The sequence below is a fragment of the Geotrypetes seraphini genome, chromosome 2 (genome assembly GCF_902459505.1).
Source record: "Geotrypetes seraphini chromosome 2, aGeoSer1.1, whole genome shotgun sequence".
Taxonomy (NCBI): Eukaryota; Metazoa; Chordata; class Amphibia; order Gymnophiona; family Dermophiidae; genus Geotrypetes; species Geotrypetes seraphini.
The window spans coordinates 33,510,890-33,535,716 of NC_047085.1; the positions used below are offsets into that span (position 1 = coordinate 33,510,890).

General features: G+C 40.9%; 1 protein-coding gene across 2 annotated transcripts in view; it reads right to left on the bottom strand.

Moving 5' to 3' along the window:
* The window catches only part of EFR3A (EFR3 homolog A), a 325,895-nt gene that overhangs the window by 249,944 nt on the left and 51,124 nt on the right, over positions 1–24,827 (bottom strand). For both annotated transcript variants that reach the window (XM_033933620.1, XM_033933619.1), the window contains exons 3-4: positions 21,727–21,803; positions 9,862–9,989 (exon numbers count right to left, since the gene is read on the bottom strand). In XM_033933620.1, coding sequence (XP_033789511.1) covers positions 9,862–9,989; positions 21,727–21,803 — 205 coding nt within the window. The remainder of the gene's footprint in view (positions 1–9,861; positions 9,990–21,726; positions 21,804–24,827) is intronic.

Below are 24,827 nucleotides of genomic sequence, written 5' to 3' on the forward strand. Positions count from 1 at the left end.
TAGGGCATGTCCACACAAAATTTATTCAATTTGGAGAAGGTCCAGTGGGGACGATTTTCAATATTGGACCACTTGACATGGAATGACCCTTTACTGAATTAAGTTTTCCCACTAGGCAGTTTCCTTTGCTGAGCTAGGATGTTGTAAGCTTTCATTTACAGCTAAACAAGGGATTTTTTCTTCATTTCATAGTCCACCCACCAATTCAGCCATATCATCACAGCAATAATCCTTACCAGGACAGTGTTGACTTTTGGGTGTTGCTGTATGGGTGCTAGTTTTTTGGGTGCTCAAATGGTAGCATCTAAAAAAGTCCTCTCTGTATTTCTTCCCCACCCCCTCATACTTACTGACCTCCAGTGGAAGGTACTGAACCCAAAACTACAGGCGCTGTACTGATCTCTAGTGCAAGGTGCTTGCCTATGAAGCTGTACTCTCTCACAGGCACCACCTGGGGCAGCTATGATCTCCCTTCTGTTCAGAAGACAGAGGACACCAACAGCTGCCAGCCTAATACCTTGCATCTGGGGGGAGGGGAGAGAAGAGGACTTTTAGACACTGCCATTTGGGTACCCAAAAGTCCAGCACCAATGTATATAGGTGCCCAAGCAGCAGTGCCTATACAACGGTGCCCAAATGTGGGGTAAAAAAACCCATTTAATGGTGACCTTCCGGGCATTAAGTGTTGCTGCTATATAATGACTATTGACTTCTCCCCCTCCAAGGGCTTTGTATGCTGCTTCTGCAACATCCCTAGCCAACAAGGAGAACAGAAGACCTGACCTGGGAATTAAATTCATATCCTTCACATGCTGTGCAGAAGTCTCACCAAGATATCAAGTCATTCTCCTACATCATACCTTAGTTGGTTTTTTGTTTTTTTTTTGGGGGGGGGGGGTTATTTCTTTCCTGCCTAACACCTAGGCAGGTTACAACTACACATACACAGTTCATTTAAGGGAAAGGCAACAACTACAAACATTAACACATAATACTCTTTCTTGGTTTATATTGAGCTCAGCAACAAAACATCCTTCCCAAATAGATGAATCTTGAGCAGTTGTTTAAAATGCTCAACATTTTTATTTTTATTTATAACCCGCTTACTACTAAGCAATTCACATACAATATTACATATATAATAAAATAGTCAAAGCATAAAATGAAAACTGTGGAGCAGCATCCCTTGACCATTATCTCTCCATATAGTAAAAAATATATATTTTTGCATAAGTATAATGGACTAGCTCAGCAACAAAACTCCTTCACAAACAAATGAGTCTTGAGTAGTTGCCTTAATTTTCCTCGAGTAGGATGCTTATTTAGTTTTCTTTTCAAAGTTAATGGTTCAGAATGGTAACCAGATGATTCTTTAAGATTCTACATAAGGAAATGTTAGTTGCCTAGAAATCACAGGCAGACGTCAGAACTAACTGCTTCAATTTACTGCAGGAGAGAATCTGGTACTGACTTCTCCAGTATACTGTGAACTAAATATCAAAAAGACAGAAAGGGCAACTCATTGCACTGATAAATCATTATCAATTCTAGCAGTCATAGTAAAAACATTAATCATGGTGAAGTTTCCTTTGTGTTTCTTGCACGGTCTGTGGGTTGGGGAGGGATGGAAACTCCAGTAATTCGGAATGTGAGGACAATGCTGGCCAGATTTTTACGGTCTGTATCTCGCAAATGACAATATGGTTTCAATAGGCTGGGAGTGAGCTTTGATGGACTTCTATGGTTTATGTCTCAGAAATACCAAAGAAAAAATGAGACAATTTAACCATGAATGTATAATGCATATGGCTATTGGGCAGACTAGATGGAATGCTCAGGACTTTTATCTGCTATTATTTACTATGTTACTATAAATTTCATCTAATTCTATATTAACTGATGTCCAATTATTGCAAAATGTTACCACCTGGTGTAATTCTGTTCAAAATGATCAAGTCACAATATAAATTTGCTTATAAAAGAAACCACTGGAAAAAAGTTCTAAGGCTAAACTGGTTTTACAGAGTATTTATATACAGGCAGTCCCTGTTTTACAAACATCTGACTTATGTCAGACTCGTACTTACGAACAGGAGTTCTGATCTACCTTTGGTGTCCCATCGCACCCCTCTCCCTCCCTCCTGAGAGAGATGGTTGGAAAGCGACAGGTTGGAGTCAAGGAGTATTCAAGTTTAAGTTTCAAGTTTATTAAAATATTTTTTTGACCGCTTAATCTAATTTCTAAGCGGTTAACATAATAAAATTACATGTAAACAAGTTATACAGTTACATTGAGACGTATATTAAAACAGGGAAAACGGGTTACTTACACAGACATATGGCAACATAAAGGGCAGATGGGGAAGAACTACAATTGATATAGAATAAGCAAAACATAAATGGGTAAAACAATAGATTAGGTAAAAATTATTTAAAAAGATTAAAATTTGATTATAAAATTAGCCCTTAAAGGGCATTTTAACAAAAAGCATCTTGGAATAGAAATGTCTTTAATTTTGTTTTAAATTGTTTTATATCAGATTCGTAACGAAGATATGTAGGCAATGAATTCCACAGAGAAGGGGCAGTAACAGCAAAGTTGTTGGTGCGTAAAGTATTAATTGATTTTAATGAAGGTATAACTAAAAGATTTTGAGAAGTTGAGCGAAGGGATTTTGACGTGCCATACGGGATTAAAAGACTATTAATAAAATCGGGTTGGTTATTCATTCTGGTTGTAAATGTTAAAAGTAAAATTTTATAACTAATCCTGTGTTCGATTGGCAGCCAATGAGCGTTGATTAAAAGTGGGGAGACGTGATCATATTTCTTTGCCCCGCTAATGATCTTAATAGCGTTATTTTGGGCGATCTGTAGTCGTCTGATCTCCTTTTTTGTAATGCCCATATAAAGGGCATTACAGTAATCTATACACGAAATTACCAATGAGTGAATTAAAGTTTTCAGTGCGGCAGGTTCCAGTAACTTTGAAAGGGAACGGATCATTCTCAGTCGATAGAAACATTTCTGGACGACTGCACTGATGTGAGAATGATACGAAAATTTACTGTCGAGGGTAACGCCCAAAAGCTATAAAGTTGAAACAGTTTTGATAGGGATTGATTCAAGTTTCAAGGGAGCCTGAAGTGTTGTACCTTCTTTTAACGGAAAGATCATTAGTTTAGATTTATTAATGTTGAGTTTAGATTTATTAATGTTAATGTTAGTTTAGATTTATTAATGTTTATTAGAATCCAACCAAGATTTAATTTTTTCTAATTTGTGATTAATGAGAACTACTTCTTCCTAGGCTGCGTGCTTGTAGTCTCTTTATTGCAAATTTCTCTGACTCGAAGAGTTTCGGCAGAGTTTCGGCTATAGTGCCTGCATCAGGAGTCTGGGAATAAGGTCATCAGGAAGGGTTCTGGGAAGAGGTGTAAATACAGTGAATAATCTAATCAATAATTTTCTGGATTGTTCACCTGTGAAGTAGGTGTAATTACACCTCTTCCCGGAACCCTTTCTGATTATCTTACTCAGACTCCTGGTACAGGCACTGAAATCGAAACTTGCCCTGTGCAGCAATAAGGAGACTACAAGGATCATCTGTTTGCTTTATCATCTCCATTGTTTTGCTGTTGCTGTTTGTGAAATGATTTATGGACACACAGTAAGTTTATATGAATTAATCTCAACAATATCATAGTTTCATTCACTTTTTTGGTATTGAAATAATAATTACCATTAAACATTTTTCAGAAAAATGGATCCAAGATGGCATTGTAATAAGACACCAAAGTGAAGCCTGTTTATGCTTTGGGCTATTTCTTTAATTAATGAATTTATATCCCACCTAATGCACCTTCTTTTTGGCAGATCACAAAAGAAAACCTAACACTTTAGCAAACAATCAATAAAACATTACAGCCAAACCCTTGAGAAATCAATAACACATTATAGCTAAACTCAATTAAGAAACATAGAAAATGATAACAGATAAAGACCATATAGCCTATCCAGTCTGCCCTTCCACATGAACTACTAATCTGTACTATCTCTTCCTCTCCCTTAGAAATCCTCTGTGCTTATTCCATGCTTTCTTGAATCCAGATACAATCCAGGACTCCCCCTCCGCCAGGAGGCTGTTCTACACATCCTTCAAGCATCCACCACCTTTTAAGCCATGCAGGTATTTAAATATCTCTATCTTATCTCCCCTCTCCAGCCTATCCTCCAAAGTAAACATATTGAGATCTTTAAGTCTGTCCCCATATGCCTTATAACGAAGACCACACACCATTTTAGTAGCATTCCTCCGGACTGACTCCATCCTTTTTATATCTTTTTGAAGGTGCAGGCTCCAGAATTGCACACAATATTCCAAATGAGGTCTGACCAGAGTCTTACATAGGGGCATCAATACCTTCTTTTTCCTACTGGCCATACCTCTCCCATGCACACTAGCATCCTTCTAGCTTTCACTGTCACCTTTTCAATCTGTTTAGCCACCTTAAGATCATCACATACAATCACATCACATCCCGCTCTTCTGTTGTGCTCATAAGTTCTTCATCCCCTAAACTGTACTGTTCCCTTGGGATTTTGCAGCCCAAATGCTTGACCTTGCATTTCTTAGCATTAAATTTTAGCTGCCAAATTTCAGACTATTCTTCAAGCTTCACTAAGACTTTCTTCATGTTATTCATACCATCTTGGGTGTCTACTCTATTACAGATTTTGGTATCATTCGCAAAGAGGCAAATCTTACCCAACAGCCCTTCAGTAATATCACTTATAAAATGTTAAAAAAGAATAGGCCCAAGAACAGAACCTTGAGGCACACCACTGGAAACATCCCTTTCCTCAGAGCAATCTTCATTGATCACTACCCTCTGTTGCCTTCCACTCAACCAGTTCTTGACCCAGCCCATCACTTTGGGTTTATTTATTAGACATCTGTATGGAACATTGTCAAAGGCTTTGCTAAACTCTATATACACAACATCTAGTGCACTCCCTCTATCCAATTCTCTGGTTACCCAGTCAAAGAAATTGATCAGATTTGGCTGACAAGACATACCTTTAGTGAATTTATGTTGCTTCTGGTCCTGAAATCCACAGGATTCCAGAAACTTCACCATTCTCTATTTTAAAAGCATTTCCATTAATTTGCTTACCGCAGAAGTCAGACTTACTTGCCTGTAATTCCCTACTTCTTCCTTACTTCCACCTTTGTGGAGAAGGACCACATCTGCTCTTGTCCAGTTCTCCAGTGCCACTCTCGACTCTAGAGACTCACTGAAAAGGTCAGTGACTAGTCCAAGGTAACAAAGTACCACAATGGGATCTGAACCTAGTTCTCAGCCCACTATGCTAACTATTGATTTTTTTATTTTTTTTTTTGCTTGAGGGATAGGTCTGGAGTGCTTGAAATGTGCACACTGTATTGCTCAGAGGAAGGATGGTGATCCAAAGTCAAGAATTGTCATTACAAAGTTTCATAATTACATCCATAAGTTTGAGACACAGAAACAATATAAAGCAAAGAGAGACTCACTGAATTATGAAGGCTAGCTAGCCAATGCAGATTTTTCAAGACTATTCAGCGGCCTTAACTAAAAAACACAGGAGATTCAACCCCTTCTGCAGAAAGCTATACAATAAAATGGTTCACCTTCATGTTCCTATATCTTGCAATTTTGAAAATATTCCATGAGGGCAAATGGATGATGTTTGAATCTCTGGACATCATGCAAGACTTTGTTAATCTGGAAAGCCCATCTACTTCAGCCACTTGACTGCTAACAGAGCCCCTTTAATTGCTCTTTTGTTGGAGAATGCTTGCTTGCTTATTTCAATATGTTTGATTTTAAGCATCCGTTTTATGGGAACTGCACATATGGGTGCTCCACATCAGTTTTAGGGGTTTTAGTCATTGGAGATTTGGTTATATGGTCATAAGTCATAGTCACCATGAACATAAGCATGCTGTTAAAACATGGTTTACGGTCACAGGATTATTGGTAACTTGTATTGGTCATCATAGGACAGTTGGTGACAAGATAACATTGCATGACATAAAAGTAAATATAGAAAGACAGACAATAATAAGAAATAAAAGATACTTCAAACCATTTCACAATGACTCAATCATTTTCATATATGATAATATCAATAATTTTGGGATATAAATGTCATACTAAAGTAATTGATTAAATCTATAAATCCAAAGCTCTTCATCACATTAAGTCCTTGAGACCAATATATCAGTGACCTAATGGCCTTATGACCAATAGCCATAATGACCAAATGGCACTGTGATCAAAAACCCTATGACTAACTATCCTATGGCAAATATAAGAACATAAGAAATACCTCTGCTGGGTCAGACCCGAGGTCCATCGTGCCCAGCAGTCCGCTCACGCGGCGGCCCAACAGGTCCAGGACCTGTGCAGTAATCTTCTATCTATACCCCTCTATCCCCATTTCCAGTAGGAATTTGTCCAATCCTTTCTTGAACCCCAGAACCGTACTCTGCCTTATAACGTCCTCTGGAAGCGCATTCCAGGTGTCCACCACACGTTGGGTAAAGAAGAACTTCCTAGCATTTGTTTTGAATCTGTCCCCTTTCAACTTTTCCGAATGCCTAATATGACTAATTAAGAACTTAAGAAAATAAGATTTGCCGCTGCTGGGTCAGACCAGTGGTCCATCGTGCCCAGCAGTCCACTCACATGATGGCCCTTAGGTCAAAGACCAGTGCCCTATTTGAGTCCAGCCTTACCTGCGTATGTTCTGGTCCAGCAGGAACTTATCTAACCTTTTCTTGAATCCTTGAAGGGTGCTTTCCCCTATAACAGCCTCTAGAAGAGCGTTCCAGATTTCTACCACTCTCTGGATGAAGAAGAACTTCCTTACGTTTGTACAGAATCTATCCCCTTATAACTTTAGCGAATGCCCCCGCGTTCTCTTCATCTTGGAGAGGATGAACAATCTCTCTTCCTCTACTAAGTCAATTCCCTTCAATATCTTGATTGTTTTGCTCATGCCCCCTCACCGTTTCCTCTTTTCAAGGGAGAAGAGGCCCAGTTTCTCTAGCCTCTCATTGTACGGCAACTCCTCCAGTCCCTTAACCATTTTTGTCACTCTTCTCTGGACCCTTTCAAGTAGTACTATGTCCTTTTTCATGTACGGCGACCAGTGTTGGATGCAGTATTCCAGGTGGGGGCATACCATGGCCCAGTACAACGGCATGATAACCTTCTCAGATCTGTTTGTGATCCCCTTCTTAATCATTCCAAGCATTCTGTTTGCCCTTTTCGCCACCACCACACATTGCGTGGACGGTTTCATTGACTTTTCTACAAGTCCAAGTCTCTTTCCTGGAGGCTCTCTCCGAGAATAGCACCAGACATCCTGTATTTGTGCATATGATTTTTGTTACCGACATGCATCACCTTGCACTTAGCCACGTTGAACTTCATTTGCCATTTCATTGCCCATTCCTCAAGTGTGTTCATGTCTCGTTGTAGGTCTTCGTAATCCTTCTGTGTCCTCACTACTCGAATAACTTTGTATCATCCACAAATTTAATCAACTCACTCATTGTGCCAATTTCTAGGTCGTTTATAAATATGTTGAAGAGCATTCAAATTTCTATATCGCATTTAGGGATTGGGACTTGTATATCATCTTTTTGTAGTTATTCAACCGCATTCAAAGCAGTTTTACATAAAGGTACTTCAAGTATTTTCCCTATCTGCCCCGGTGGGCTCACAATCTATTTAATGTACCTGGGGCAGTAGAGTATTAAGTGATTTGCCCATGGTCATAGGGACCAGTGTGGGGTTTGAACCCACAACCTCAAGATGCTGAAGTTGTAACTCTAACCAATATGCCAAACTCTTTGTTCACTATCTGGATTTGAATTATGTTGATAAATGAACAGTGAAGTGTTATTATGGAATTATATGTTAACAAGCTTTGTCGCCGAATCCAATTAATGTGGACTTATTTACCAGAGCAGCTAACTTCCTATACAAGGACACAACTTTTGTCACCTGAATGGGATTTGAAGCATAGTGGTAAAGATGGAGCGGGAGTTCCTTGCAGCATGAGAAATGTAGCTCTCTGCCTCCTTTGATGCATTTGTGTCAGCGAAAGGTACTGTGTATAGTGAAGCTGTAGGGTATTGCAGGAGGTTTAGATAAATAGGAGGGGCATGGGGTGGGGGTGGGTATTTCAAAAGCTCAAGCTATAGTATTACAGGTTCTCAAATATGGTGGATGACTTGTCAAATTAATACTGCATAAACTATGTCATTCTGTGGGTTGTGGGTTTGAGTAAATATTCCAAAACTAAAAAGAAAACCTGAAGTGGCACCCAAACTATAATATAATAAATCAAACAAATATGAGTGAATATATATAAATAATTAAGTACAGTAAAATCTTGGTTTGTGAGCATAATTTGTTTCAGAAGCATGCTTGTAATCCAAAGCACTCGTATATCAAAGCGAATTTCCACAACCCACAAACTTATTGGAAGAGAGAGAGAGAGAGAGAGAAAGAGAGAGAGAGAGAGAGAGAGAGAAAGAAAGAGAAACCATCGATTCAGTTGTGATGATGTGGCACGTGTATACTGTATGTACTCGTATTGCAAGACTTTGCTTGTTCAGAACAATGACTATACTCTTGCAGTGTCAGAGAAAGATAGAAGAACCATTGGCTCAGCTGTGATGTGTGTATACTGTATGTACTTGTATTGCAAGACACTGCTTGTATATCAAGTTAAAATTTAATCAAATGGAACAGTATCCCAAATTACTTACGTGAAAAATCAACTCTTAATTTTAAGGTGAAGTTAAAGACATTTCTCTTTCTCGATGCTTTTGTAACTTAAACTGTCCTTTTAAGGGCGACTTAGATTCAAGAAAGGTTCTTACCTTCAGTTCTTCCCTCCCTTTGTTATTCTTCCCCTTGTGTGTTCTCTTTCTCTCTATCAATTGTAGTTCTAACCCTTCTTCCCTTTTGTTCCCGTATGTCAACGTCTTTAAAAATTGTAATTTCCCCTGGTCTGTTTCTGTTTAAAATGTATTTTATTTGGCACATTGTTTTGGCATTTTTGTACACCGTCTAGAAGGCTTTATTGGGCGGTATAAGAAATTTTAAATAAACTTGACACTTGAACTACAGTCGAAGCACTCAGGTTTTAGGTTCAAACCTCACATTGCTCCTTCTGACACTGGGTAAGTCCCCTAATCCTCCTGTGCCCCAGTACATTAGATAGATTGTGAGCCCAATGGGGCAGATAGGGGAAAATGCTTGAAGTGCCTATATGTAGACTGCTTTGAGTGTGGTTGTATAACTACAAAAAGGCAGTATACAAGACCTAATCCCTTCCCTTATTTATTTTCTAGGTATTCAAATACGTTAATGTAAAACTAGGGAAGAATGAGAACATTTTGAGGATATAGGTTATTATTATTAATATTAAGTTATTTTATTCTTATTTATTGTACTGAGTGAGTAGTTAACAGGTGATACCCCATTCATATGTTTTCTATAGAAACCAAAGTATACTTTTCTATATGGGAGATCATTTTCTGTTACATAATGATTATCTAGACATTTTATGCATTTCCCTTATATCAATTTTTGGGTACACATAGTAAGAAAGATTGTTACCTGAATACACGAATTTCAACTATATGAAGGGATACTACCTAGAATGTAATTTTCTCTCTTTTGATTGGTTCCTTCAACAAATGTTCAATAAAATATATTACAACAAAAACAATTATTGTGCATACTTCCTAGTTTATATTTTGCACCTGTTCATTTGAACAACAATATTACTTACCCATAGCGATGTCTAACAACATCTCTGCTCAGTCTCTCAGCTAGATACGCACCAATCCGATCCAGTTTTTCAGGAGCAGACACTGCATAAAAAGTTAGCTTCTCCATATCAGCTTTAACAAGACCATCCTAAAAACATAAGTCAAATGAATTAATAAAATATGGAAAATAAATGTTAACTTTGCAAATGTTAAACCTGTCTAGATTTAGTAGCTCACCACCATTAGAAGCAGCAAAAAATGTAAATCTACTAGAAAAAATATTAAATGGAAATTTCATCCGTTGACAATCAAAGTATACTGTATTTAGGGTCTTATTTGAAAAGAATGCTTTCCCATACAAGCAATAACTCTACAGAAAGTACAGTTACTTACTGTAACAGGTGTTATCTGGGGTGACGTCATCCACGGAGCCTGGCACAACACTGGTAAAAGTGTATTACCACTTAAGTTTTTAGAAACTTTACAACTGCCTGCACTGCGCATGCGCAAGTGCCTTCCTGCTCGACGCTGTCTCGCGGTACCTCAGTTCCGTAAGTGAGCTAAGAAGTCAACCAGAGGAGGTGGGAGGGATGTAAGAATATATGCCTGTTACAGTAAGTAACTATACTTTATTTTATTTTTAGATTTTTATTGAGTTTTGAACAGAGTTAACAATAGAAATATCACCTTTAGTGCAACATTCAAACCATTACATTAACTCACATTTGTTTAATTCTGCTTTGTCCTCCTCCCTGTCTCTTTGTTCCCCCCCCTTTTAGTCCCCCTTCTCCCTCTCCTCCCCCCCCCCCCCCCCCCCCCCCCCGCATCTGAGAGTACATGTCAGGATTATATAGTGTACAGGAAGTTCCATAAGCAGTTTTTGAGTGATAATAGTCCAGGTGTGTTGGGATGACACATAATAGCCCCTCCGTTTGGCCACATATATTTCCATTTTACTCATCAAAACCATTTTCGCTCGCCATTCTCTCAGTGGGGGAGCGAGAGGCTGTTTCCAGTAAGCCGCTATAAGGCTTTTAATCGCCGCGAGACCCATCCGCACTAGTCTAGTTTGCCAGGTTGTCTCTTGAGTGTTTGATATCCCCAGTAGGCATGTTTGGGGAGTAGAGGGGATTGTAGTCCCCAGCATAGCTGACAGAGACTGCAGCACATCTCTCCAACAAGGGGTTAACACCGTGCAGTCCCACCAGATGTGAAGAAAGGTGCCCTCTGATGCTTGACATCGCCAACATGAGGCCGATGCGTGTGGGTACATCTTGTGGAGTCTCTCTGGGGTGTAATACCACCTACTTAGTACCTTGTACGCATTTTCCTGTATAAGGTCACAAGTAGATGCTTTGCCCACGTCCCCACATATGTGTTCCCACTCCTTATCTGTAAATGTACATTGTAAATCTCTCTCCCACTGGGCTTTAAAGTTTAGTTTGGGAGTCACTCTACCTTTTAGGTATCGGTATATTACGGATATGGATCTGGGCACTCTCTGTAGGGTCCCCCAAAGTTGTTCTAGTTGTTCAACCTCATCTAGGGGTATCCTGTCCCATCCATTTGCTATTATGTAATGTTTCACCTGCATATAGGCCAAGTAGTCCCCAGCTCTCACCCCTGGGTATTTTTGCAATGTCTCAAAGGTAGATCAGGGTCCCTGATTTCAAGAGATCCCGGAAGTGTTGCAGACTTATCTGTTCCCACCTCTTGAAAACTGGATTGGTTTTACCTGCCTCGAATTTGGGTTCCTGTCTAAAGCATGCCAATGTGGAGGTCACCTTTCCTTGGTTGCATTCATGCTTGGTGTTGCCCCATAATTTAATTAGGTGTAGGATATAGGGGTTAGTAGTCTCTAGTTCCCATTGTCGGGTCGTCTGTGAGGACCAGAGCTTAGCAGCAAGGCTGCCCTGAGATAGAAAGCTTTGCTCCAACTGTATTCCCCATTTATGGGTACCCTGGTCCCAGTCCACTAGCATGAACAGCTGAGCCGCCTGATAGTACCACTGTAGGTTTGGAACCCCTCTACCTCCCTGCGCTTTATCTATCCACATCACCCACTGCAAGAGCCGGGGCGCTTTGTTCTGCCATATAAATTTCCGAAATTCCATCTAAACAAAATTATTTTTTAAAGTCTAGAACCTTTGCTTTTGAATGAGCCCTCTCTAAACTCATCTTAATATTAAACTGTACCATGCAGTGATCACTGGATGCCAAATGATCACCCAATATAACATCAGAAACACTTCCCCCATTTGTAAGCACTTAGTCCAGTATGACCCCATCCCAAGTGAGTTTTATTACGAATTGCTGGAACAGTTCTTAAAGAGAATCCAGCATCTTCCTACTTCTAGAAGACCCCGCAATAAGGATACCCCAATCAACATCCGACATGTTAAAATCACCTATTAGTAAAATTTCCCCATGTATAGATATATTCCGAGTGTCTACTATTAAATCTCAGTCCACTTCTTCCGTCTGTGAAGGAGGCATGTATATCACACCAATGTAAATATATTCGCCACTCTCTCTTTCCAAATTGATCCACAGTGCCTCTTCCTTGCCCTGCAGATCCTGCAATTGTGTGGCTTTAATATGATCTTTAACATATAACGCTACTCCCCCTCCTTTTCTTACTACCTTGTCTTTCCTGAACAGATTATAGCCTGGTATAACATCATCCCAGTCAAGGTTCCCCGTGAATGCCACTATATCCAACTCCTCTTCTTCCATCACAGCTTCTAGATCCAGAATCTTGTTTCCCATACTTCAAGCATTAGTATATACAGCTTTCCAGACATTGCCCCCTTTTCCCATCCGTGTAGAGGTATTCAGTGATTTACTTACCTGAGGGTTTATACTCACCTGGGGGCTTTGATCTCGCTGCCCCATCACTTCTAGTTTAAAGCCCTCTTCAGTAGATTAGCCAGCCTGCTGCTGAAGATACTTCTTCCCTTCTTTGATAGATGCACACTATCCTTACTCAGCAGCCCTTGGAAAATAATTCAATGGTCCAGGTAGCCAAAAAGCTCTCGACGACACCATCCATGTAGCCACGCATTCATCTCCAGGATGCAAGCTTCTCTGCCCTAGCCTTTACCCTCGACAGGGAGGACAGACAAGAATACCACCTGCCATTTGACTGCTTCACCTTCTCTCTCAGAGCCACAAAGTCGATTTGATAGGTTCGCAGGTATACCTGGCAGTATCGTTAGTGCCAATGTGGATGAGCAGCATAAGATAATAGTCATCAAGCTTGATGAGTCTCAGTAAGCTCTTCGTAACATCTTGTATTTTGGCATCAGGCAGACAACATACCTCTCATGACATCATGTCTGGTCTGCAGATGGATGCTTCTGTACCTCTCAGAAGGGAATCGTGAACTATCATTACCTTACGCCTCCTAGTGGTCACAGATTCAGTAATTTTTGGGATTTCAAGCTTTGGTCCTTCGTCTCCCTGGAATACTCTCTCCTCCACTTCCAGGACAGAATACCGGTTCTTCTGTTCAAGGGGAGTCACAGTTCCAATCTTGCAGTGTTCTGTAATCTGAGTCCAGTTGTCTTCCCTCAGCACAGCCTCTTCTCCCCACTGCTGGAAATCTTTGATGCCTCATGAACCATGAACCTCTCATTCTCACAGATCCTTCTCAGTCTTGCCACCTCCTCTCTCAGTTTCTTTATGAGGGATTCAAGCTGAAGACAGCTTGCACATGGAACCACTCCCTCTGCCTGGGTAACATTTTCTGTCTGCTCAAAGACAAAAGTTGTAACCTGAGCATCAACTTTGGTGATACAATGTTTCCCAGCCATACTGTGGTGCAGAAGTACTTACTGGAAGAAAAAAGAAAGGGCAGAAAAATCCTACCAAGTTCCAGGTTGGCTGAAGAGCCTATAAATCAAAAATCTCTGTCTTGGGGTGGGCAAGAGGGAATTAAATTACCCCCAGAGCCTTTCCTCAACAGCTGTTTGTGTCCTGATCTGATATTATGCCCAGAAATGCAGGCTAAAACACTGTTTTGTATTAAACCCTAAGAGACTCTAAAGGGGAGCCGAAGGCTGAGACTTTGGAGGCCGCTGTTTTTGCCTCTTCTGTGGTACAGGTTTAGAAGAAGATGATGCTGGATACTTACTTTTGTAGGAATTAGAAATAGATTTTGTAGCAGGGTTAGACAGTTGACTCTTAGCTTTAGATGTTTAAAGAGTTCCAGTTTTGCTCATGCTGGGTAAGTTTTTGAGTAGCTGCCTCTATGCGGTCATCAAAGAGTTCCTCACCAAGACATGGAATGTTGGCTAAGCAATTTTGAAGATTAATGTCCATGTCGGAAACTCACAGCCAAGTAAGATGCCGCATAGCCACAGACATCGCCAAAGCTCTGGATGTTAGCTCAAATGCAGTTCTTGCCATATACTTTCTGGTTTGTAGGATATTGTGAACCGTGCTCTGAAAATCCTTAAGACAATCCGAAGGAATATGTTGCTCAAATTCAGACAAGTGCCTTGTCAGATGTTTAAGGTAGAAGGACACTTAGAAGTTATAATTTAGAACTCTGCTAGCCAACATAGAATTTTGATAAAGGTGATGAGCAAATTTATCCCCTTCCGTCCTGGTGATGCTAAGGTATAAACCCTGGGTCGATTCTACAAGCAAGGATTAGTGTTGGAGTTGTTGCTTGTCAAACCCTGGACAGGATATTATTCTGTAGAGGGAATAAATTTTTCATGGTTCAATCTTTAACTCTCTCTCTTCTAGATGAAGATATTATGGTGCAGGTTTTTTTTTGTTGGTTTTTTTTTTAACCCATCCCACTGTTTTTTCCTTGTTTTCTATTTTCTTAAGCTATGAAGATGTAACTTTCCCCCTCTATCCTTCACATTTCGTGTATGCCTCTAAACTGTTAGTTTTAAGTTATTTTGCTTATTTATATAAACCTGTTTTACGAAGTTGTAAATCGCTTAGTAACTTGAATAAGCGATTCATCAAATACAAATAAAAACTTGAAACTTCCCAATTTTTGAAGAGCATGTCCTTGAGGAGACCATGCAAGGGCAACTTAAGTAAATCCTTAGGAGATTCATCGAAATCTAAAGTATCTATTAGTTCAGCTCTGAGTTCAATGTCAACCTCCAACTTGACGGGGAGAGCCTTTCCCAACTGTCTAATATATTTAGTGAAGGAAAGTCCTTCAGATGGAGACCTTCTTTTAGGAGGAGGAGGAGATTGATCTGAAGGAAATCCATAAGATTCAGGAGCTGATAAAGTAGGCTCACATTCAGAATCAGAATGGCCACAAGAAAGATCAGAGTCATATGTTTCAGGTGACCTATGGGAACGGCGAGAAGAGCTTCCTCGATGTCAGTACTATTGTGTTTCCCTTGTTATTTTTAATTATAATCTTTTGTAAACCACGTTGAACTTACAGTTATGGGGTTTAGAAGCACAATGTTATGATCCAATGAGAATGATGAAGTGGAATGACGTGAAGATCTTCTATATCTGGAAGCATAGGAGTGATAGCAAAGATGCTTCAATGGAGAACTTCAATGTTTTGATGAAGAGCATTGATGTTTTGATGGAGAACCTTGGTGCTTCGATGGTGATCTTTGAGATTTCAATACAGATCGACGATGCCTCAAAGAGGAGGATCGGTGTCTTGATGGAGAGCGTCGTTGTTTACTGAAGGAGTGCTGATAGGAAGCAGAGCAGCATGTCAGTGTAGACCTGGAATTGGTACCAAGACCTCGAAATGCTATGCTTAGGCTGGGCTGGTACTGAGGGAGTCGATGCAAGCACCACCGATCTCCCTCCAGAAAAACTCACTGAGTTGTTTCTTGAAAATTTGTACTGGTACCCTTGGTCAATAGCTGGTACCATTGATGCAGCAGGATGTTGAGGGGTGGGTGACCTCAAAGATGATGCATGTCCTGAAGGAGACACAGCCTAAACTAAAGGAGAGTGTTGGTGTTGATGTTTGACCTGCATTAAGGGACTCAATGCTTCTGATGTAAGTGTCAATGCCAGTGTCGTTGGTACCGAATGCATACAGGAGTCTACCTAATGTTCAGGGCCCAAATACTGCAAACACCAACTAGGCGGGTCAGTGATGAAAATAGGGCGTTGACACCGACAGCACTTCTTAAACCCATTCGATGGTTTTGACATAGGTGGAAAATTCTGGACGGAAAAATCTCAGCGGTGAGGTTAAACTCAATTTTAGTGACAGTAAAAGAAAAGCCTGCTGAGGAAGAAAAAAATTATTATTTTTCTTTTAGACCGAATAAGTAATAAACAGGCCGTTTTACTAAGGCGCGCTAGCCGTTTTAGTGTGCTAAACGCTAACGCGACCATTATAGTCTATGGGCGCATTAGCATTTAGCGTACACTAAAATGGCAAGCGCGCCTTAATAAAAGGATCCCAAAATAAGAAAGAACCAGAAAAAAATTGGCAAAAGCCAAGAAAAAAAGAGACATTGATGGGAAAGCAACAATCACATTGGACAGAGTCCAGAAAAAAGCACTTCTTTGCTCCGCGACCATTCATCAAGCTTCACTAGGTCCTTCTTTCCACGTTATCAGGGGTGTCTACTCTATTGTAGATTTTGGTATCATCCGCAAGGAGACAAATCTTACCAGTCAGCCCTTCAGCAATATTACTTACAAAAATGTAAAAAAACTAAAAACAGGCCCATGATACCCCTGAGACATACCGCTGGTAACATCCCTTTACTCAGAGATCTCCACTGACCTCTACCCTCTGTTGCCTTCCACTCAATTAATTCCTGACCCAGTTCATCACTTTGGGGTCCATATCGAGGGCATTCAGTTTATTCTTTAGATGCCTGTGTGGAACAATGTCAAAGGTTTTGATAAAATCTAAATACACCACATCTAGCGCTCCTCCTCTATTCAATTTTCTGGTTATCCAATCAAAGAAATTGATCCGAATTCTCTGACAAGACCTGCTTCTAGTATATATCCTTGTTGCTTCAGGTCCTGTAATCCACTGGATTCCAGAAAATGGAAAAATTATGTTCTTACCTGTTAATTTTCTTTCCCTTAGACGCAGCAGATGAATCCAGAGACCAATGGGATAGCTCACATCTACCAGCAGGCGGAGATAGAGAAACTGATTAACAGGTGGTCATATTGGCTGGCACTCCTCCTGTTTATCTAGTATCGCTCCTTGCCCAAGCATCCGTAACCATCAATAGGCATAGAATGTAAAAAACTTCTTTCCCATAACAAATTTCAAAATGCAATAATACAGAAAACAACCTGTCATAATAACAAACTGCGAAAGTTGCAAAAGAAAGAAACGAGAGACCATATCCAGAAAGGGTGGGGCTCTGGATTCATCTGCTGCGTCTAAGGGAAAGAAAATTAACAGGTAAGAACATAATTTTTCCTTCCCTAGCAACAGCAGCAGATGAATCCAGAGACCAATGGGATGTAGCAAAGCAATCCTCAATCTGGGTGGGAAGCCAACGCCGCCTCCGCAACAACCGAAGCACAAAACACCTCTACCGCATGCGCCCCCACATCCAAGTAGAAATGCGGAGAGAAAGCACTCTCGGAAGACCAATTAGCCGCGAGACAAAGCTCCTCCAAGGAAAAAACCTCTGGGCGGAGCCCAAGAAGTAGCCATCGCTCCGGCAGAATGGTCATGAAGTTCCTTCGCCAACCGCTTCCCTGCCAGCAAGCAAGCATAAAGAATGTCCTCCTGGACCCACCGTGCGATGGAGGCTTCGGACGCCGCCATACGTTTGAGGCGTCCCTTGAAGAATACAAAAAAGGAGACATAAACAACTAAAAGCCGTTAGAAACCGAGCTCACAGAGAACGCTACGTACGTATCAAAAAATGCAGTGAATAAAAGCACTGCTTCCAATTTCTCCTCCCAGGAAGAAGGAAGGAAAAGCGAGGATGACATAAAAGAAAGGATGACACCCCCCCTGGAAAGAAATAGGGGTACCATCCGAACTGATACCCCATATTTCGGAAATCAGAAATAGGAATTCCCAGTGAACAAGGCCTGCAACATAGAAAACTGCAGAGCTGAAGCCATGGCCACAAGAAACCCCATGCTCAATGGCACAGCCCTTTAGAGTCCCAAAAGACAAGGACGAAATGAAGCCTTCGGTACATTGAGAAGAAGTACATGAAGATAGTACTCCAAACATGAAGCTGAGAAGTAAGCGAAGAGCAATATACCTAGCCCTTGTAACAAGCCAAGAACGGCACTAGAAGCTGAAGGGAATTGAACGCTAAGCCCTCGGCAATACACTTGTGTCAAAAAGGAACTCTGGAGTGGTTCTAAACTAAACTAAACTAAACCTTAAGTTTATATACCGCGTCATCTCCACGGAAGTGGAGCTCGACACGGTTTACAGGGATTAAAAATAAAGAAGAGGAACTACAATGGAAGGAGGGAGAGGTGAAGTGAACAAGGTTCAAACGTGAAGAAGCACCCAAGAAAGGAAAAAACCTCCAAAAGGAAGCAGACGCCACAGGAGAAGGCGTCCGTAGCACCTGAATAAGAGAAGAAACAACCTGCTTCGCATAACCCTTACACGTCAGCCAAGATTTGTCAAAAAACTAGGTCATAATACGAAAGTAGTACAAATATCCAGGTTGATCGGACCCTAGGCGAGCAAAGCCGGAGGTACCAGGAAACTTCCTAGTCCGGCTGTCAAAAGACTCAGCAAATCTGCATAGTAACGATGGCGCCGCCAATCCAGAGATTCTACAAATACTGTGCCCAGAAAGCGAGCTCGAAATGGCAAAACCAAGCCATCATCAGCCAGCGGAAAACACTGAAAAAGAGAAGGCAGAGGCGAGAAAGGAGCCATGCAGCCACCCCCTCTAACTCCCACTCCCTGGGCCTGCTGAAGAAGCTAGGAAGCTTAGAATTGAGAGACGAGGCCATGAGGTCTAGGTCAAGGAGATCTCACATCCAGAAAAAGAGCTAGAACGCCTGAGCCACAAAACTCAACATCCAGGATGCAGAAGATTACACTATTACCAACATGCACACTTTCCAGAGCGTACACAGCGCTGTACACTGGAACCTACAAGAAAATGGGCCATGCTCAGATTCCGCGAAGAGAAAGTCTATCCAAACCCTGCCAACAGAAAATGAAGATGAAAGTCCACCCATTGAAGCAGACCAACTTCACCTGCCAACTGAGTACAACACCTACTGCCCAAGCTGTAGAGAAATACCCCCATCCTAATACTGACCAAATGGTCGGTGGTCATGAGCTAGTCCAGCAAAGACCGAGGCATGCCTTGAAAAGAGAAATCGCTCTGAGCCACCAAACATATAGAGCGATGCAGGGGGAGCCTACCAAAAATTTGGAGCCCTGAGATACCGGGAACTACTGGAACAACAGCGACTGCTGTAGCGTAAGAAGGGGAAAGCAAGCCGAAGTTCCCAGTGGAGTCAGCAATATGGATCCCAGAAACTGTACAGAATCCCATACTCTTGGTCATGGTAAGCGAAGAAGAAGACCAATCTGAGACCGAGACCCCACGCCCAAGTCTCCGGAAAGAAACACATGTCTCTCCTATATGAATAAAAACATCACCCTGTTATACCTATAAATAGTACAGGAGAAAAAAATAAAAAAATGAGAGACCAAGTTAGACCCTCTATCATTGGAGGGAGGGTGAGGCAGGGACAAGGGGGGGCCCAAGTGTAACCTCTAAAGCCGGCACCGTTTAGCCGGACACCCCTGTCTCACTGAAGAGAAAAATCTCAACAGGAGAAACAGAATGGCAGTCTCACTGAAGAGAAAACCTCAACAGGAGGTAATAAAGTTCCAGTCACAGCCAGAATCCAGGAGCTAGTTGAATAGCGACTTCAACCTGCTGGGAGATAGAGAATACTAGATAAACAGGAGGAGTGCCAGCCAATATGACCACCTGTTAATCAGTTTCTCTATCTCCGCCTGCTGGTAGATGTGAGCTATCCCATTGGTCTCTGGATTCATCTGCTGCTGTTGCTAGGGAAGCACTATTCTCTGTTTTAAAAGTGTTTTACATTAATTTACTTAAGGGCCTGTAGTTCCCTATTTCGTCCTTACTTCCACTTTTGTGGAGGGACCACATCCGTTCTTTTCCAATCCTCCGGTACCACTCCCAACTCTAAAGAAGCATTGAAAAGGTAAGCCAGCAGAGCCACCAGAACTTCCCTAACTTACCTCAGTACCCTCAAATGTACACCATCAGACCCCTTTGCTTTATCAACCTTTAGTTTAGTGAACTCCTCGTGAAGACAATCCTCTGAAAATTGATCTAGGTCTACCACACCTCCAGCCTTATTTGCTTATGTTTTCTGTGGTCCCATTCCCAGAGCTTCAGCTGTGAACAAAGAACAGAAATATTTCTCAAGCAATTTAGAGTTACCTATATCAGCTTCTACATATTCCTCCCTTTCACCTTTGAGTCTCACAGTGCCACTTTTGTGCTTCCTCCTATCACTAATATATCTAAAAAATGTATTGACCCCCGTTTTACTGTCTGCTATTTTTTTTCTTCCATTTGTATCTTTGCTTTCCTGACTACTCAACCAGCCTCTCTCAACTTTCCTAGATATTTTTGCCTGTATTCTTCTTCTTTATGCAATCTTTTGCAGTTTATGAAAACTAATCTCTTTTTCCTTACCTTCTCAGCTACTACTTTTGAAAACCAAAGTGGCTTTCTTTTCCTCTTACTCTTAATTACTTTTCTTATAAAATGGTATGTTGCCCTTACAATAGCTCCTTTCAGTTTTGTCCACTGCTTTCCTACTTCCAGATATTCCCATCCAGACACCAATTCCTCGAATGAGCCCCCAAGTCTGTCTCAATAGCAGACTATGGACTTTTCCTCTAGGAACTTGTCTAAGCCTTTCTTAAATTCAGCTATACTAACTGCTGTTACCATATCCTCTCGCAATGATTAACTAGAGCTTAAATATTCGTTGAACAAAAAAAAAATATTTTTCTCATATTTGTTTTAAAGATATTTCCATGTAAATTCATTGAATGTCTCCTAGACACTCAATGGCCAAGTCACTTGTCTCCAGATATATTGTAACATGTTTTAAAATCCTTGCTTTCTTCTTTGATTTTACTTCATATTTGTTTTGTATTTATTTTAGGTGAGAACCTTGGAAAATATTTCACCTCTTTTTGGATAATGCCTCAAAGTTTCCCAGCAATAATAATTTTCTCTCCAGTTGGCTTATTAGTACCGTGAGGAATTTGTATAAGTTGAATATCTTAATTCATCTCTGGCATGAATTGTAATTCCATTACAGTGCTGTAATAATTTTCCAATGAAGCAAAGGTAGTTTGAAGTGAAATCCTTTACAAGAGTGGGTGTCTCTGTCTCAGATCATAACCTACCAGATCCCATTGTGCCCCATATATTGCTATAATCGTTCATTCTTTCTGTGAGTGGTGTTAAGTATCAAAATTCTTAAGGGAAGTTTAATTTAATTGCTCCTATTTGAGCCGATTCAATTCCTTTATAGAGAGCTGAAGACAATTCAATTATAGAGAGCTGAAGACAAGTAGGAAATTTTTAAGTATCCAAATGGTCTGCCTTAGGATTAAGTCGCCACAGTTGCATTCAATAAAAGTCATTTTTATAGTTTGGTTTGATGAAAGAATGATGAACAAAATAAGAAAAATAGGAAGTCCACAGGTCTGGCCTTTCCTAGATGTAATAATGAGGGAAAACATAAAACCTAGGAGAACTCCCTAAGCTGGTGCTCAGGGTCATGTGACTCATCAGCGTAGGCAATAGACACGCTCATTATTCAAGAGTTATGATGAGGAATATTTCATTTCACAATCAAAACTGTTCAATTTATCTTGAACAAAACTGTCTATTTACCTTTGGATCCTCAGGAAATATGTTATCCACCAAACGTTTGTAACGGGGGCGCAAGGCACCACAGCAACCACATACACCTGTAAAATACAATTTTATAATATCTGAAATTAAATAATAAGAATTATGGTTTTTAGAATAACTCAAGACAATTAAATTTTTTCTGTGTTCACTAGCCCAATAAAGAAAAAAAAGTTTTGCCATTTAATAGAGCATCAATATCAATAAACAAGTTCCCCCCTACAGAGATAATGCTATAAAATATAAGTTAAAGAAAAGCAACATGGATTTAATTTAAAAAATATTAGGTTATATTTAATGAGCATCTCAAAGCAATTCTGGAACCCGTACCTTCAAAAAGATATGAAATGTCATGAGTGCAGCCGCTAAAATGTTCAGGATTCTTCATCATAAACCATAAACAGACACATTTAAAAATCTAAATATGCATACTTTGGAAGAGAGTGCAGGATAGGAGAGATACGGTAGAGAAATGTATATACATCCAATCTGATATAAATGCACAGGAGTTCTAGAATGAGAAGTCAGAGGATAAGGGTGAAAGGGGGCAGATTCTGGAGTAATCAAATGAAGGTATGTTGTACATGTGTCTACCACCCTAATGGAGGTAGTAGAGATAATGACAACATCTGAATAAAAGAAAGCATGGAAAAAGCACAGAGCAGCTCCTTGGGAGAGCTAGGTATTATAAAGATGAATAGTCCGAGTGGATGGGCAGACAGAATAGACTGCAAAGTCTTTATCTGCTATCATTTTCTAAATTCCTAAGTAAAAGTATCAACCCTGACTATATCTGGCCAAAGACAGAGACTAAGCTCAGAAACGAAGCCTAGGTCCCCACCCCCACCTCATCCCCCCAACTGCAGTGCTGCCATGAAACCTGACTCTTGGTCAAAAAGGAAAATTTTTCTTTCCTTTAGATGCAGCAGATGAATCCAAATTTATAATAAATTTATAATAAACTTGGACTCAGACTTATTGGATGCACAACCTCCTGGCCAACCAGTATCACTCTTCACAAAGCATCAGAAAAGTAAACTCCTTTCCCACACAGCTGAAATGGAAAAAATAAACTCTGATCGAAAAAATTATCTCAAAAGCTGCATACAATACCAAAATAAAAAAATATGAGATAGAGTGGGGCTCTGGATTCATTTGCTGCAGCTAAAGGAAAGAAAATTAACAGTTAAGACATAATTTTTCCATCCTCCTTCGCCCATGTTGCCCCGACTCTCCTGCTCTCTGCCACCCTTCCCCGCAGTGAAAAGTCGGGGCGGCAGAGAGCAGGAGATGTGCCTCAGCTGGTTGCTTATTTTTAGGAGAGAATGCTCAGGAGAGTCAGCATGGATATGAGCAACTGGTCCACATCAGTCGCTTCTTTTTTGATCGGCCAGCCCAGTCGGTGTTCCTGATTTTTTTTAGAGAATCGCTTCCTTCCTACATTTGCATGCCATTCTCCCTCATTTGCATGCATGGATCAGATCGGGAGTAAGGTTAATGAATCGGGCTGGGATCGCAAAGTGGATGGGACACGATCGGTGTCCTTAGTGAATCAAGGGCTAGATTCACTAAGGACACCGATCGTGTCTCAACTACTTTTTTGTGACCCCGACCCGATTCACTAACCTTACTCCTAATCCGATCCACGAATGCAAATGAGGGGGAATGGCATGCAAATGTAGAAAGGAAGAGATTCACTAAAAAAATAAAAATAAATAAAAATCAGGAACACCGACTGGGCTGGCCGATCAATAAAGAAATGACTGATGGGGACCATGCTCACGTCCCTTCCAACTCTCCTGAGCATACTCTCCTGTAAATAATCAACCAGCTGAAGCACATCTCCTGCTCTCTGCCGCCCTGACTGCACTGCTGGGAAGGGCGGCAGAGAGCAGGAGAGTCAGAGCGGCTCGGGTTCGCGAAAAGGAGAAGAAGCAATCAGCCACCGGGGATTTGAATGCCAAGCTGTAGGGGCAGAATACGTTGTGTTTTACTCTCCTGTGTCCCAGGCTAGCCTGAGCCCCACAAGCTGCTCCCCAGCTCCACTCCCTGCTTCAGTCACAGCCCTTCGCATTCCTTTCCAGAGTACATCGGAACAACTGCCCTTTCCCATGAGTTAAAACCACGAGCTCACATTGCAGGGAAGGGCAGGCTAGCCTGGGACAAAGGAGAATAAAACGGGCTCACGAAAAAGTAAGTTTCAGCCCGTGAAAAAAAGAAGTTTCCAGCTCATTTCCAGCTCTTCCTTGCGTGGAGAGCATGCTCAGACCATCTACAAGCAAACAAGATGGTCTGCGCCATGTGTCAGGATCGCTCTCCAGCGATCCGCGTAGTCAGTGGGGGGGCGTGCCTCCAATCGGCCTACTTTGCATGCAGGTGCGTTGTGGATCAGGCACCCAGCCACAGATCAGATGGGAAAAGGGAGGTTAGTGAATCTGGCCCCTAGCCCTTAGTACTGATAATAGGTGTTCAGTAGAGAATGTACCGAAGGTGTTAAAAGCAGTTTTTCTCAGGGATAACTTTGAGCTTCACACTCCCACGTCTTCTCAGCTAAGATGTATCACACTTGTAAGCATGAGATTTGTGATGATTTAAAAGGATTTGAAGAAGCTGTGGCTCACTTCTTAAGTGAGAAGAGTGTACTGTGAGGTAAGTACACATATGTAACATTTTGCTCTGCTTGGTCAGAACAATGTGGATTTTCCTTCTTTGACACTCAGAGGTCTGCATGTCAAGTGAATGCTCCAGCTTAGTTTAGATTTACTTGCAAATATGAGTGAAAACACCTGTGTTAAGACCAAATTTTGGGAAATAAAAGCTAGTGTTGACATTGACAATCAACGTTATGGTTCAACTCAGTTCTTTTTACTGTGTAATATGGGGAATTAAAAAGCCAGAGAATAGAAATCAATAAGAATAGAAAGTGCTTCCACTCTGCAATTATGCTAGCAAAACAAATTAACAGAAGTAGAAAATGTCCTGAGGCTAGAAGCGCAGCCTGTTCAATGATGAAAACAAAATGATTATGAAGATTAGGTGTTAGCATATTTGTGTATGGGAAAGGTAAGAGGTGCTGCTGAAAC